General features: G+C 32.3%; 1 protein-coding gene across 1 annotated transcript; it reads right to left on the reverse strand.

Moving 5' to 3' along the window:
- Positions 1-8,310: 8,310 nt before the first annotated feature.
- On the reverse strand, positions 8,311-9,955 carry LOC115960319 (AT-hook motif nuclear-localized protein 17-like). The gene has a single exon (XM_031079153.1). The coding sequence runs from the start codon at positions 9,418-9,420 to the stop codon at positions 8,476-8,478; it is 945 nt and encodes a 314-aa protein (XP_030935013.1). The 5' UTR covers positions 9,421-9,955; the 3' UTR covers positions 8,311-8,475.
- Between the last annotated feature and the right edge of the window lie 7,251 nt (positions 9,956-17,206).

A 17,206-nucleotide genomic window follows, 5' to 3' on the forward strand; every position in this document is an offset into this window, starting at 1 on the left:
CAATATTACTCAAACTCTTCAACCAAAAAATTTCATTTTCTAAATAGAAGTGCTAGCACATTCAAAACGTTTTCACAATATTTTTACACAAATTTTAAGTTGTAAATTGTTATTGGTTCTAATTTGAATTTATAACTTAAATTATTTTTTTACTCACCCGTAACAGCCAAAAACAACATTCCATCTAGAATTTATTATGAAAATGTTGTGAGCATAACATTCATCTTTTCTGAATGCTTTTATCCACCATTTAAATTTGCATTCGTCTTTCTTTGTGCACTTCTTTTAATGGTTAATTTCATTTTGTAGTGGCATTGAGCATTTCTAAAACCATTTTTTGGACCATAAAATATTTCACACAAATTACTTATGACATAAATATTTCATAATCTTACCTCACAACTTAGACCACAATATACTATATTCACCCAAATCGAACTATAAAACTTGATTTTGGGCCATAAAGATTGGAATTTGTATGTGAAATCATAGCATAAACACACATACTGCTAAGTACAAAAACATCACCCAAATTGAAAAACCCATTGCAGCTGATCTTTGATCTATATACCCGAAGACTGAGTTCAAATCTTCTGTCCCATTTTTCTTACTTCACTTTATACTCCACCAATAGAAGCTTGCTGCATGTACACCCATTTAATTCAAACCTAATTTTTAGATTTCTCTTATTTTAGTTTCATAAAATAAATAAAAACCTAAACCATCCCTGTTAGCCACCAGCCACCACCACAGGCCACCACATCACCAATCACGACGACCATTTCACCCGATCTACACACCGCTGGAAACCCAAACCAATCCCACCAACCACCATCACTCCACCATAAAAAAAAAAATTAATAATAAAAAAAATAATAATTAAATCCATTAAAGGCCAGTCATAACCATGTCGTTGCCATCACAACCACACGAATATGCAGCACCACCACCAACCTCCAACGCCACCACAACCACAAGAAATCACTACCATTCTCTCTCTCTAAGCTCAACCACCAAGCAACATCAATAACAACTATAGCTAGCAAAAATCCAACCAAAATAAATCTAATTGAAGAGATCAGACGTCACCACCCTTCTCCAATGCCATCAGGAAGGGATCGGATGCCAGCACTGCTGCATGGCGTCACAATCTCTTGGTGGCACTGGAGGAGAATGGCGGTGACTAATAGGGTGTGTTGGGTATTTTTTTTTTTTTTTTAATTTTTTATTTGTTGGCTTGAGATGGGGATCAAGATGCAGTAGTTGTGACTGATAATGTCGAGGGTTGTCGTCTGCCAGCACCAACCAATTTTTGGTGGTGGTGGTGGTAGGGAGGTGTTTGAGTTTTTATTTATTTATTTTGTTTTATTTTATTCTATCATAAGTGTTTGGGTTTTCTTTGAGTCACTGGCCGGAGGTAGTGGATGGCTAGCTAACGGTAGTGGTTGGCGATCTCCTCCTAGTGGCACTGACAATGGCTAGTGGTGGTGACCAGTGGGGATGGGCTGGTGGGGTGGTTAGGTTATTTGAATTTATTTTTTTATTAAATTTAAAAAACTGAAATAAGTAAAGGTAGAAAATTAAATTAAACTTAAATAGGTGGACATGTGAAAGATTTTTATTGATAGAGTATAAAGTGGAACTAGAAAAATAAAACAGAAAATTTGAACTCCCCAAGGTAAGAAATTATTATTTATACCAGGAGGACTGCTGATATAGTTCTCTTTAATTAATGAGATAATGTCATCTTTGTAAATGTATGTGTAGGCTTCCTAATCAGTAAAAAGAATAAAAAATAAAAATTATCAGATAATATCACATTTTTATAAATAACAATATTTTATTGATTAAGAGGTCAAAAAGTACCTTATAAACTGTGTACCTAATAATTTCTCCCTGCAAGACCCACACCAAGCCACAGTTAAAACCAACGTGTATTCATAGTGGTAGGTAAGGAAAAATAAATATTTTTCATTGACCAAACTGCATGTACTTTCTTTTCACTTCTTTTGGGTAAATTATTTTTTAAATTGGTAACTGGAATTTTCCATAAACAAGTGAGGCTAAATTTAGAAAGTAACACGTTCGAAATTCGAAAAAAAAAATGAATAAACAATGGGATTTGTTATCGAAAATCTGTACTTATGTGTGCATGTGTTTCATTTGGAAATTGATTAATCCCATAGTCAAATAAAATGAGTATTTTATGGGATCAATGTCAGTACATTCTTTTCTACTCCATAAAATAATAAATTGATAATTGATTAACTTATTATAGGGAATTGAAAAACCGAGAAGTTCATTTTAAATTAATAATTGTGCAAACGTGCAATGGTGCAAGGACTGTTAATTGAGTAAATTCGGATCCTATGCTACTACATGGGACTTTTTGTTTACAACTACATGCCGTTTTAGTACGAATGATTTGCCTTTTCAGCTTTTCCCCACCAAATGTCATGCGGTTTTATGAGGCAAACCCGCAACAAACCAATGATGCTACTTGTTAGAGCGATGACATTTTAGACCGAGTCCGGTTAACGTGTGTCTTAAAAGTATGAACAATTTTAAGAAAATATTAATATCACTGTAATGTGAAATATAAAAAATTATTAAAAATATTATGGTATGTTTGGTAACTGTTTTTTCTCTTTATTTTTTGTTTTCAAAAATAATTTTTTTATTTTTGAGACTAAAAAACTTGTTTGGCAGATCAAAGCAGACAGAACACAAAAACTGTTCTCAAAACTCAATTTGTGGAGGAAACTGAAAACATGCAAAAGACTGTTTTCAATTTCTAATTTTCAAAAGTCAATGAAAATACGCATTTAATTTAATGAACTTGTCTCATTTATAAGTTAACATTAGAGTTCAAATCCTAATAACAACATATTTTAGTATTTTTTTTTTTCTTCAAAAAACGATCTTTTTAATTTCATTTTTGATTTCAAAAATACAAAAAAATTGTTTTTTCTTTATATTCCCAAAAACAAGTTTTTGAAAATAGAAAATAAAAACTGTTATCAAACATAACCTTAGCTTTTTTTTTTTTTTTTCATAAAATTCTTAAAAAATATTTCTTAAACCAGTGTGCTTAAAGAATTCATTAACTTTTTCAGTTTAGATATATTGTAGCACAAAATTACCTAAAACACACTCACATCTGGTTAAGTATTATTGTTCAAATTTTTGCACATTGCTACCGTATCATCTAAAAATATATGATACCTGTAGCAACATATAAAAATAAACAATGCATATTTATTCTATCGGCGTCTTTTTTCGATTATTTTATATAATCTACATTCTCTTTGTCTCTCTCTCTAAGACTTTTTTTTTTTTTAATTTGATGTATTGTTAGATAAAAAATGAGGTGTAGAGTGTGTTGTAGAAGTAAATATATAAATAGATATAGGTCTTTTTTTCTTTTTCTTTTTTGTAAGTGGATGTGAATGCTCTTAGTAATATAAGAAATTATATAATATTTTAAAAGTACAATAAATGTTTACTTTCTCCTCTCACATAAAAGTGGATTTCAATAATTAAATTTATGATAAAACTCACTATTTATGTGAAAGGAGAGGGTAATTTTCCCGTGTAGGAGTTTAGAGACCCAACAAAATGTTACAACATTTTCACATCTCAATTTTCAATTGTGATGAGTCTTGGTATAATATTTAATTTAAAAAAAATTTATTTTGATATATGGTAACTTGACACTTTAGTTTGTTGTGAAAATGTTGTCGTAGAATAACTTTTTCTTATGCCACAAAATTCATGATTTCTTTTTCCAAAACTTGTTAGAGTGATAAATATTCAATATCATTTTTGCATTGATGAAACATTAATAAATAAGAAAAAATCTATCCAACATCATATAATTATTTATTATTAAAAAAAAACACTAATCAGCCAAAAAAAAAAAAAAAAAAAACAAAGCCTGCAAGCTAAGTTTGTCTACTTAAATCCGTGTACAGATCTAGAGTGTGTAAAAGCGAAAACACTTCCCAAAAAAAGAGTGCAAGCCAATACTTGAATACTGGCACAGTCTCGATATAAGTGGTTTAATTGAGCACAAAACTGAGATGCATCATTGATGAGTTAAAAGTGGGTTTTACAAATTTCCCAAAAATGTCTCAAACTGAATAGACAATCTTCTTATTTCGGCAATCTCTAAATGCACAGCAAAATCTCCGACACCACGGCAACTAAAGTCAATTGTGCACAACTGGATATATCATTAGGTTTACCACCCCACATGAAGGACATTTTTGTAGGAAATGGGGCTGTGCATTTAGTGTTGGTTTCAACAATGATCTCACAACCAATATGATCATTGATCAACAATGATGACTATTTTCATCACAAGTTGTTGAGGAGACTTTTTTGAAATCAAGGGCTAAAAGAAAGGTCAAGGAAAGGGGCGGCAGGTGATGAAAAAAAAAAGTGAATTCAAATCGGTATACAAAGTGAATGCCTTTAATGGTGTCTTACATCCAACTTGGAAAAAAAAAATTATTGGATTTTGACAAAAATTTCGTTGCTCCAAATTTTGGGGCTTCTTGATGCATTTGATTGACGGGAACCTAATTTGTAAATTCAAATCACTATTTTTTTTTTTTTTTTTAAGTATAATCATAAATGAGCCGAGTCAAAATAACTGTTCATTATATACTTATGGGTTTTGTATATATAATTCACCCTAATTAAGTGAAAAATATTATACACCAGTTGTATTGAATAATTTTAAGAGAACGGGAAGTGGGGCTCTTTTTATCATAATATATTATGTGCTTAAATCCAACTAATCGTAAGTTAGATAAGAGGGATACAATGAGCATTACGATGACAATTTAATACATCATAATATTAATTTGTGCAAAGAAATAGCATATTCGAATATGTGATTATTGATGGATTTTTAGATGACGTGGCACTTCGAGTTTGATTGCACTCCTCAACTCGACCTCGAAAGTGTCCAAGATTGAATTGAGGAGAGATTTACGCCGAGCTAACCTAGCCACCGACCTAAATGATTATTCTAAGAAAGAATCTTGAAAAAGTTAGGGACTTTGATATGTCTCCATCACACATCCAAAGCTTGTAATGCCAACAAGGTAAGTATGCACACATAAATAGTAGCTACTAGTTCATAAGAAGAGAGCAAAGACTTTACCCATGCTAACTTAAGCATTGAAGTGTTATTCGTCAGACCAAACCAATGATCCCTTGGTGTTAATTTTTGCTTATAACAAGTGTTTGTAGATCTTGTGAGATCAATTGTATCAACAATTTTATTTATGAAAAAACTGCTATTGTTATTGATCAATGATCACCAATAATGAAATATACTTCTTCTTTTTTCCTTTTTTTTAAATCAAAATTGTGTTCACTTGATTGCTATATCAATGTCAATTTCTTGAAATTATGTTATATAAATCATGCCTTAAAATATTATTAAACCTACCCATGCATTTGGTTTGCCAAACAATCCACTAGTCTACAAACTGAACACTTAAAGAATAAGGGGATTGCTAGGTTCTTTTTGGTAGAAAAGGGGATTGCTAAGTTCTCTATACGTGATCTTGTTACATTCGATTTCATTCACTATTCACAAAGAAGGAAAGAAAATAATAGAAAACAAAGGAAAAGTATCCAAAAATTACATTTTTTTTTATGCTTTAAAGACAAGGTAGTGAGAATATATAGAAAGAAAATCAATTAAGTTTAGTAATTCCATCAACATATCATTCTCATTCTTTTCCAAACGGGCAAAAAATGGGTCTAGTTGCTCCAATCAATACATTGGCCTTGTTATGATAGTGATATATGATCAAAAATAGACACACGTTGCCATCACAATAGGTTTACTGCACTAAAATGGGTTTAGTTGCTCTGCTCCAATCAATACATTGGTCTTGTTATGATAGTGATATATGATCAAAAGTAGACACACGTTGCCATCACAATAGGTTTACTGCACTAAAATGGGTCTAGTTGCTCCAATCAATACATTAGCCTTGTTATGATAATGATATATGATCAAAAGTAGACACACATTGCCATCACAATAGGTTCACTACACTAAAACACTAAACTCAAGCCAAATCTTTTCCAAACTTTTTTGTTTGGAAGAAAAAAAATTTGTGGAATCTAAAGGAGTTATAATTTATTTTCTTAATTTTTTTATTGCACCTATTTCAAACCAAACTTCAAAAATAAGATTGTTTTACTTTTTTTTTGGCTAAGTAAAAGAATGTACAATCTTTCTTTATTCTACAGTGAAACAAACATATAATATAATGCATACTTGGCACATATATTCCCTGGTTTGTAATACTAGTTCTTATTTTTTCTGAAACCCTTTGTTAAAATCTTTGACAATAGATAATTGGACTTGGCGATCTACAATTACAATAAAAAAATAAAAAAAAAACCCCTTTAGGCATGATTTTCTTTCCTTTATGTGTGTGCTTGTATCTTAAAAAAACACACACACAAGCTCTAACATCAATTATTATGATTTGGGGCTAATAGAAACATATTCACGTGAACAAAAAAATAAAACATCTAGAAGAGATAACAATATTTAATGTAGTTCGACCAACTCTATGTCTATGTTCACGGGCAACGCCAAAAAAAATCACACACTATTAACGATATGAATCATAACGACATTAATCAACAATAATAAATTTCACCAGCATAAACTCACAAACTCAATGCCTCAATACACTAACAACTCTCTTTGCACTCACAAAACAAACAACTCTCAACACACAACCACGGGTGATCTTTCAACCCCAAAAATCCACCATTCAATCTTAGAAGAAACTCACTTATGTTCTTCTATGAGTTTTTCTACTCTCCCTGTGCAGGAGAAACCCTCGGACAAAAACCACCAAACTTCAATAATGAATACTTTTCCTTTCATGAGAATTATCGTCTTCCAGTAAATTCTATTATGCTACCCTAAGAAAAAACATTTCATTCTACTTCAGACACTCTTTAATAGCCTTTCATTTTTATTTTACCCCAAAAATGTAACATTTTTTTTTGTTGTTGATGATATTTTTCTAGATAATTCCAACTAGGCCAATCCCAATCCCAATCCCATTTGAGATAGAAAACAAACTGGAAACATCCTTTTCCAAACCACCCCGCAATAATGTGGAAGAAGAACTAGAAGTTGATACAGGCCCATAATAGTTTTGTACTTTAGTAACTACGTCATATACTTGTCCATTCCTTTCTAAAATAATTAGTACATTTGCTTTTAAACTCCTATATATGCACGAGTGTCCCTATAATAATGAGCTCAAGAAAAATTCACAGTTAACCAAAACTAGTGCCCAGTCAAAACGGTGGTGGATAACCATGAAAACTGGGGTGATGGGAGCCTTTTTAACAAGTTCTTAATACTGGTCTTCTTTTTCTTTTGAAAGCTATCAAAGAAAAAGCAGAGAGAGAGAGAGAGAGAGAGAGAGAGAAGAGAGAAAGAGACAAAGTAAAGTACAGCTTATAGAATCAGAGAGATAGATAGATAGATGGATGGTTAGAAAGCAGGATCGAGAAATAAAGTTTGGGGTTTTCTCTACTTTCTCATCAAGTTCTCTCTCTCTCTCACAGAGCTTTCAAGAACGCCTTGAATAAAGCAAAAACAAACACAGACTCTCTCTCTCTTCTAAACACTGAAAAGGCCCTGTCACACAAAACCCTAGCCACGTTCTCTTCTGTTAACTTTATCCGAATTAAGCAGCTTGAGACGTAAAGTAAAGGAAAAATCAATCAGAGTCAAAGCATTATCTTCGCGCATGCAGATTGGCTCAGCGAGCCAGCATAGCATAGCAGCAGCAAAGCAATAGCAGTAGCAGAGAAAGCAGTACTGTGGACTCATTCATGTATATTCACATTCATGCTCAGTCCTCTCAGTTCTCAAACTTCAAAGCAAAACCTAAAACCCATACCCAATCCTTTATTACTCCACCAGTATCTAACATGTGAATGCCAGACCAAATTCAATTTTGAACCCAAAAAACACATACAGTAAGAGAGAGAGAGAGAGAGAGAGAGAGAGACGAAAAAAAAGCTTGATTTTGACCCATTATAGTCATCCACCATTAAAGAATGACAGAGTACTAACTCATGACTTTTTTTTTCCACACAATGTGAATAGCTGAACCCAGTTCTTCTTCATCTTTTTTTTTTTTCTTTTTTTTATAATAAATAAAAAAAAAACCCCATTATTTAAATTTCCCGAAATAGAAATAAAATATTAATTTTTTTATAAGGAAAAAAAAAACCCTAAACAGCTAAACTAAAAAACGCTAACATTAACATTAACATGAAATTTAAACAAAGAAGTTAATCCAGGGTCACAAACCCCGAATTCTTCAACAACAAAATAAAAGACTTTCTAAAATTCACAGTACCCAGAAATTTAAAAAAAAAAAAAAAAAAAAAAAAAAAACGCTAAAATTAGTAAGGTGGTGGTGGTGGTGGTCTAGCAGTTGGAGCCCAAATCACATCGGAAGGCAAGTGGCAACTATACATAGCCATATTCCCGCACGACTCTCCTCCTCCCTGAGGCGGCGCCGCCGGGTGTTGCCCACTATCTCCACCAGAAACCGCCGCGTGAGGCGGCGAGTTTCCATCGTCCCTTATATCTTCCAGCTCAGGCGGGAGGCGGTGGTACGTGGGGTTGTTGAACGAGGCAGCTACGACGTACACAGTTCCGGCGGCGATTAAAGCTCCGGCGACGATTCCTCCGACGATCTGGCCCTGCGGGCCGGCGAGGGAGATGGTGAACCCGTTTGGGATTGGAGGAAACGTCGCCGTTAGGAAGGTGGCGGAGACCGATAAGATGTCGAAGCGGCCGTGAAAAGTAACGGTGGCGCCCGGAGTGGTTGACGGCTGACGTAACGTGACGTTGGCAACGGTTCCAGAAGCCGTTAGGACGCAGAGGCCGGTGTTTTTGCGGCGACAGAACTTCGAGATCGCATCGACGACGTCGTTTCCGCCTGGGACTTCGAGAATGTACGGGCTCATGGCCGGTTCGGGCTCTCGGGTTATGATGACGGGCGGTTTGGGCTTGTTTTTGGAACCGGGCGGACGGCCTCTGGGTCGCCGAACCACTTCGATTGAAGCTCCATCAGCGTCGTGTTTGGGCTTTAGGGCCAGAGTTTGGGTCGGTGTGGGCCCACCGCCACTGCTTCGGCTCTCATCGTCTTCGGAGTGTTGTTGTTGTTGTTGCTGTTGTTGATGATGATGGTGATGATGATGCTGTTGGGTTTGGGAGTCGGTGGGGACTTGGTGGAAAGGGTGAGAAAATGGGTTTTGGAGATGTGGAGAAGAAGGGTGGTGAAGTTTTGAGAACATGTTTGAAGTGTTTTCGTTTTTTGGTTCTACATATTCACCTTTCATTGTTTTTGTGTTTTTTTTTTTTAAATATATGGATATTTGTATTGGGTATGATTGGTTTAGGAAACTAGAGGAATAGGATTTTTTTTTTTTTTTTTTTTTTTTTTTTGTGGGTTTTGTAAATTGTAATAAAATATAGAGAAGAAACTAGAAGGCTAGTTTGGACTTGGAAGGAGAGAGAGAGAGAGATAGAGAGGGAGAGGGGGGTTTTTGCCAAGACTTTGAGAGAGATAGAGAGAGATAGGCAGAGCAAGAAGAAGGTAAGGTGGTGTTTGGATTTGTTTATAATAAATGGAGGATGAGGTTGATTTATGAGTCAGATAGAGAGAGAGAGAGAGAGAGAGAGGAGGTGGGTGAGCTTTGAAACCAAGTAAAGACTAATAGCGCCGCTGGTTGGAGGTGAAGTAGGGTCCACACTCCATACATCACATACAAGATTGAGAGAGAGAGGGAGAGAGAGAGAGACAGAGAAATTGTCAATGAATAAGAAGAATTTGGGTAATGGTTAGCTCAACCTTACTTCTACATGGCCTTTCTTTTCATTTCTTCAAGTTTGAAAGAGAGGGACACATGGGAGGGAGAGATGAGAGGGTGAGTCTTTAATTAAGGCCCTTTCCGACCGAGTGGATTGACAATGACTTCTTTGATGTTATTTCTTTTGGGTTATGGGGGATGCCCTTAACTATTTCTACCCCTATCATCACTTTCATCTATTTTTCTCATTTTTTTCCCCTCAATCACTACTTCAATTTTGAATTTGAAATTGAAAATGACACAACATTTTTCACATTTCCTTATTTTTATGTTGCGTTTGAAATAACATTGTTAATTTTCATTTAGATTTATCATTGATATAATTTTAATTACATATAAATTACAATAAATTATATTAAAATTGTGAAAAAATATTGTGTCTGTAATATTATTGTTTTTTGAATGATTGGCCCAACTCGTATATTTCAATTTTCTTTTAGCTCACTTACTTTGACGAGAAGGTTTCACATAATTCATGTGCCTAAATTGGGGTTTTAAGGAGGACTTTTTCCAAAGCCTTGATCAAAACTCAAAAGGGTTCAAACCTTGTCATCATTTTGCTTAGGCAACACATTTTGATTTGTGCTTATAAAGTCAGAAAGATTGGTGTACTTTTCCCTATTTTGGACCAATAAAAATGTGTAAAGTTAATATCTATGTGGTCCCATACACATCTAATTAGCACACCATGGTGAATTTATAATGTATAATGAGTGTTTGGAAAGTATATTTGTGGTGCCCTACAAGTATAGGATCATTTCTATTTAAAATAGATTTATTTTAATTCTAAAAAAATATATATATTCATTTATTATTTCAAATTAAATATTATAAATCTAGTAGTTCATTTAATGTTACGCCATTTAAAATTTTAAATAATGTGTTTTCTATATATTATGAGATTTAAGAAATAAAATCTTAGACATGAATTAGTCTTTCTCTAATTTAAAATGGAGAGGATCGTGTTTCATCATATAATTAAAAAGTATTCATTATGCACGTTAGCCAATAAACCATATAGGAGTGGTGCATTTTTTGTTATTTGTATTACCTACATTTTTTATAAGCAATATCTCTCAGGAAAAGAAAATGTAATTTGAATACATTTATACCCAAAAAGATTAAAAGAAAGAAGAAAGAGAAAAAAGATTACTTGTTGATCTTATGTTCAAATTAATGGAAATTGAATTACCAAGTATTTATGACATGATTAATTGGATATAAAATGAACAGGACATGTTAAAATTTGGAAATATGCCCAAAATTGGACGCGTGTCTAAATCCCATATATTGAATCTTATTTTTAGCTAAATGCATATACAGGAGATTTTAGATTTAAAGCAATGGACCTAATGGTGCCTTTACTTTGGAGTAAAACTTCAACATTTTGGATAGACCGAAAGAGTAAGGCTATCAAAAGCATGTGAAATTCTAAACCAATGTAGGGATAAACAATGATCAAATGGTCTGTGTAACAGTAATACTATTGTAACCTAGCATCTCTCACTCTTGAGATCTGTTGATGTTGAGGAATATGAGTAGAAATCGAAAGATAATGTGACTATGTCTATGAGGAGCGTATTAAATATTATATTTAAGATGATACTTGCACCCATTCCAAAGAGATAGCTAGATTATGAAGAGTTCACCTTCAGGATATAATACAGCCACCAACTGCAAAACTACAATTATGAAATTTCTGTTTGAGGTAAATGAAATTGTGTATTTGCCATAATGATTCTTAACTCGAATTGGGACATTTCTAAACATCATGAATTTAGAGATTAACTCATAACCTTTCAAAAACAATTACAAAAAATAAAAAAAGTTATTTTTAGTTCATAAATCGATAAGTTATTTCTATATCATAAGATAACTTTTATGGGTTATGATCCAATATATCTCAACATATTTCAATAAAATAAAATTTCATGAGTTATGGTCCAATATATCTCAACATATGTTAATAAAATAAAAAGGCACTATCGGACATCTTCATCACACATTGCAAGTGTCTGATCCCGAGTGCCGTCTACACCCTTTTTGTTGGCATGTTTTAAATCATATGTCCATAAATTCTCTCAATTTATTGGTTTATTTATTAGTGTTTGTGTTACTTTAAATGGCTCATTTGGTACATGCACTTAAATAACAGTTTTTAGTTTTTAAACAACATTATATGTTTTTTACATACTTTTTCACTCACGTATTTTCAAAAAATACAAACAACGTTACTAGAACAACATTACCAAACGAATCTATGCCCACTAAATTTTTTTTGAACTTTCTATAGGAAAAGTCTTAAAACAGAAATTCACTTCCTTTGTTCCGTATCACCATCTACACTTTTTTTTTTTTTTTTTTTTTTTGTCTCTGTTGATGGAGAAGGAATGACCAACAAATGAAGCTTACCACACAAGGAACGATGATAATGGTAATAGAATGGTGCTACTGCTACTGAACAGTAACACCCGCTCATTGGTTCTTTTTCTTTTTCTTTTTTATACATGTACCTTCTATGAGAAACTTGTGCACACCAAAATAGATTAAGATCATGAATTGTTTTTAATGACTGAGATTGGGAGTTGAAAAATCAACTTTCAATCTCAACCATTAAATAAATAAATAAATGTAAAAAAGTAAAAATATTAAAAATATTAAAAATTAAAAAGTGAGAATGGTAAAAAAAAAAAATTGCGAGAAGGGAAGGGGATAATTGCACTTGGTAGTATTGCACTGGATCCTAATCTCACCAAACTAATGAAATTACCATAAGGTTCAAAAATCGGACAAATCGAACAGTGTAAGTAATCGAGCATTTTTTTTTTTTGTTGGTTGAAGAGCATCTATTTTTTTAGACTCTTAGGTAGTTTTCCTTTAATCTCTTTTTACCCTTTCTACTTTTATGGTTGGATCAAGATTCTTCACGATAACATTTTGGTGGCATATATCATGTAAAAAGTGCTTCAAGCATGACAAGATTTTAGATATAGACTATGCATGGTTTTTCTTAGTAATGCTTTGCTCACAAGCATTGGATTGTTTTCTGCGTGGCTTGGGCTCAAAGCATAATTACCCTTTTTTGCAGCAAAATTGGAATATAGAACTTGGAAATAGGGTCACAAAGTGAAAACTTGCGCAAAATGGAAAGAGTATCATAAAAAAGAGAAAGCGTAAAAGAGTGTAACTGTAACATCAAACCCTTAAATTAAAGTAACGTAGATATATATATATATATATATATATATATGAATTGAATTTATAGAATTCGTGCTAAAGAGTTTGATTTTACATAGTAGTGATGCCCCTCTTTAGAGAATAATTTGTATCTTAGATTCTTAATCCTTATCCTTCTGTCTTAATTTTTACAATCTACATAACAAGCAGAAGCTTCTTGAAAAAAATTTAATTAAAAAAAAAAAAACAGTAGAAACTTCAAAGTCATTTAGTCCAACATCATGTTTTATAGGAAAAAGTTACCATATTGTTTGTAAATGAAATCAAGTTTGAGAATTTTTCATTGGTTAAGTTTATTTTTAGTTTAAAAAAATGTATAATTTTTTAAACCATTAATTTATGAGTCTGAATTTGGTAAAGGCGTGGTGTAAAACTCATGTTTTACATTATCTAATAAGAGATTGTCACATTAATTTTTTACTTAAAACTTAATACATTCTACCACACCTAATAACATCTCAATAAACTTCCAATTTAGCTAGATTTTCAAATGGGTATTAAAATTTATTGGGTGTGGTTATATTTATTTTTTAATATGTAAAAAAATGATGTGGCATGTTGGGATTGAAGGGTGTAAAACTTAAGTTTTACACCACATTTTTATAGAATTTTAAACTCTTAATTTATATAAATGTAATTTTTTTTTTTTTTTGGATGCAAAACTATAAAACAAAACAACTTTACAAAATAAACTTTTTTATACACACAATAATAAATGGCTTAAGTTCTATATTAATTGCAAGTTGGTTTCCTCTAGTCATTGCATATTTGACACTTGACAAATCCATGTCAAAACAAGATAGCCACCTTCCAATTGTTGAATAACCTTTTTTGATAACAAACCCACCAATAGTTGAAAAATCTAGAGATTGGCTTCCATTCTTTAATACTGGTGTAGAACTGTATATCTTTTGCGTCTTTTTTTTTCTTTTTAATATCTGAACAAATAATACTTTAATGACTGCTTTCTTGTCAATTATTCGAGGAGCTTGACTCAATTGATTTGTGACTCGTAATATTATATCTGGTTATTCTTACTTGATGTGAAATTCCATCACATTCATGACAAATTAACTTCAACGCTAAGAGAGATAGAGAGAAAGAGCTGCTCGATAAAAAATGCAGATGTCTTTAAGTAAAAATATAAAAGATTTCTGATCTCATAACTAGATCACAGAACCTTTGTTCATCAAAAAAAGAAAGAAAGATCACAGAACCTTTTAATTATGTATTATTTTTGCTAGTGGCTGTGTCAATTTTTTTTTTTCTTCATAGTGCCGGCTAACCTTAAATTTATTAATAATGTTATAAATGCAATAAATCTTAAATAAAATGATGCAAATATCACTTTTAGTGGGATCACCTATTGATATCATTTTTAGCTGTGAAGTTGAAAAATGTGCTTAATTAGAATTTTTTGATTATGTAATGCACAATCAAATATTCTTATCTCTAATCCTCTTAAATCATGCAAATTCGTTGGTGGGAGAATTGGGGAACTTCCTCCTTTTTAAAGAGTGCCCCAATTCCGCTCCCTTCTAACAACACTCTTATTATGTTTAGTTTGAAGGAAAAGGAAAGGAAAGATCGTGAGAGTGCCCATCTCGCATCCATCCTACATGTACAAAGATAAGATAGGGTGCATTTATCTTAGGTTAAGTATAAGAAAGTATTAGACATGAATCGAATCCACTTCTGGAAACCGCTGTATTTGAAAAGATTGCGATGCTAAAGTAATTAATCCATAAATGACTTTTTTTGTGTGATTTTATCGTTGCTTAAGTCATTTTGGAAAAAAAATATAAAATAATTAAGCATAAGTAATTGATAGCACTGTTTTTTTTAAAAAGCCACTATTAATGGTAAATTTAGCAGTCCCAGTTGAACTTTAATTTCTTCCGTAAATTTGTGCATGTTTTGGTTTCATAGGGCCCATGAGTTGCTTGATTGAGTACTCTTCGTTCTTCTTTTTGGGCCATGTCCTCTTCGTCCTTCAAAGGCATCAATTTGGTGACAATGAATTTCAATCCTCAGTTGGAAACTTGTAATAGAAGAAGCTGTTTTATTGCAGCCTTTTATTAAAGTGACGCTTTGAAATTTGAATGCCTATATATTTCCCAACTAATTTTATAAAGAAGTGAACCAACCTTAGGTCCTATTGGGTTATTTTTCTTCTATTAGGTCCTATGGGTTAGTCATCCCCTATGCTATGATATGCCTATATATATAAATCATATTCTCGCCCTTTGGCACCCTTGTTATGTTCCATTCTGATTTGCACCATTGCTTTTATACTTTGAACTTTGAAGTACTCACCCATATTCTATGGAAATCAACAATTTTTTACTATCAAATGGGAATGATCTTTATATATTTAACTATGCTTATAACTAAAGTAGGTAGTGAATTCTCTTTTCCAGGTATACTTGCATAACTAAATTTAGTAATTGTGCTTAAATGAAAGTTTTCTACAAAAAAGAAAAAGAAAAAAAAGAAACATAAAATACATACACAATTAAACTTTTAAAGAAGATAATTTAAACATTAATTCAAAATAAACCTCCATCATAGAAATTTTAATTTTTTAAAATATACTTACTAGTTGTTGAATTAGCTATGAACATTATTCTGGCTGTTTAACCGACAACAACATCTCTCAAAGTCGACATCCAAATCAGTTCTCATAACTATGTTAAATTGATAATACATATAATCTTCGTCATAGTAATTAAGGTGTTCTTTTTAGTTATTTGGTGGGATTGATTAATGTTCCCCAGCGTATCAAGAATCATCAACTTAATTCAGTTATACTCTTCAACATATTTTATTTGCTAAAATCATCTAATTCTACCGTGTAGGGTTACCATCATGCCTCAACCCTAACCCAATATGTGTGTGGGTCTTTGATTTAAGATAAGTCTAATTAGAAGGTTATTTAATTTATGGTTGGGTTTAAGTTATATATAGTGAAACTTTTATCGATTTTATATCATTCAATAAATTTTTATTAGATGTGTTTTTTGGCTATTTTACTGTGGGATTTCATTTTCTTCTTATGCTCTGCATAGATGCAAAATATAAAGACAACAATAGATTAACAATGATCTCATCTATAAAAATTTTAACACGTACACACTAATTTTGTGCCAATAAAATATCCATATAATGTTGATTTCTTTAAACTTTACATATTAGTATCACATTGTTTGTTCAAAATCCGTACACGAAATAAAGGGTAATTCAACTATGACAATTATAAAGTATATAAATATTAATCAAGAAGCTTCTCCAAACTAAAGCATTCATCTACCTTTTTGCTCAAACGAAAGCATTCATGCATCTACCTTGGCCTACACCAGTTGGCCATTAAAAAGTGGAAAATGTTACATTGTATTGGCCAGTACGCAGTATCATTGTTTATCCTCTCATTAAACAATGTGCTCTTCAAGTTTCCCTCTCATTAGGGGTTTATTTAAATACTGCTTATTTTGCTGAAAGCTGAAAACTGAAAACTTATTACTGAAAACACTATAACAAAATAATTTTTTTAAGATAAAACACTAGCAAAACTCATGACTATGTTTTTCAGTTCTTAGTGGTCCGTGAATAGTACCCATGAGACCAACTAAAAAAAGGCAAAATGCAGGTTCATCTGCTCGCAAACGCACACTAAACAACGTGGTTTTCAAGAGGATTTTAACTTGTAATTTACAATTCTATTCTATACCCATGGAGGAGTAGCAGTCTCAATTGTCAAACGCAATGTTCCCGTCAAGAGGGAGACGGTATCTTAAGTCTCATATGTTGGTTGCATACAAAACTTTCACATCAAGAGGCCTCCATATTTGACATTTTTTGTAAGCCGCGTGTCTTTGACCCATCAAACGAAATAAGTCAAATAACAAGAAAAATAAAGGTAGATAATTGCTGTGTCTAATATATGTGTACATATATATCTATATATATAATATATTAATGTATTAAAGCAGCGCATTTTGTTGACATTTTGATTAATTTA

The sequence above is a fragment of the Quercus lobata genome, chromosome 9, assembly GCF_001633185.2.
Source record: "Quercus lobata isolate SW786 chromosome 9, ValleyOak3.0 Primary Assembly, whole genome shotgun sequence".
NCBI lineage: Eukaryota > Viridiplantae > Streptophyta > Magnoliopsida > Fagales > Fagaceae > Quercus > Quercus lobata.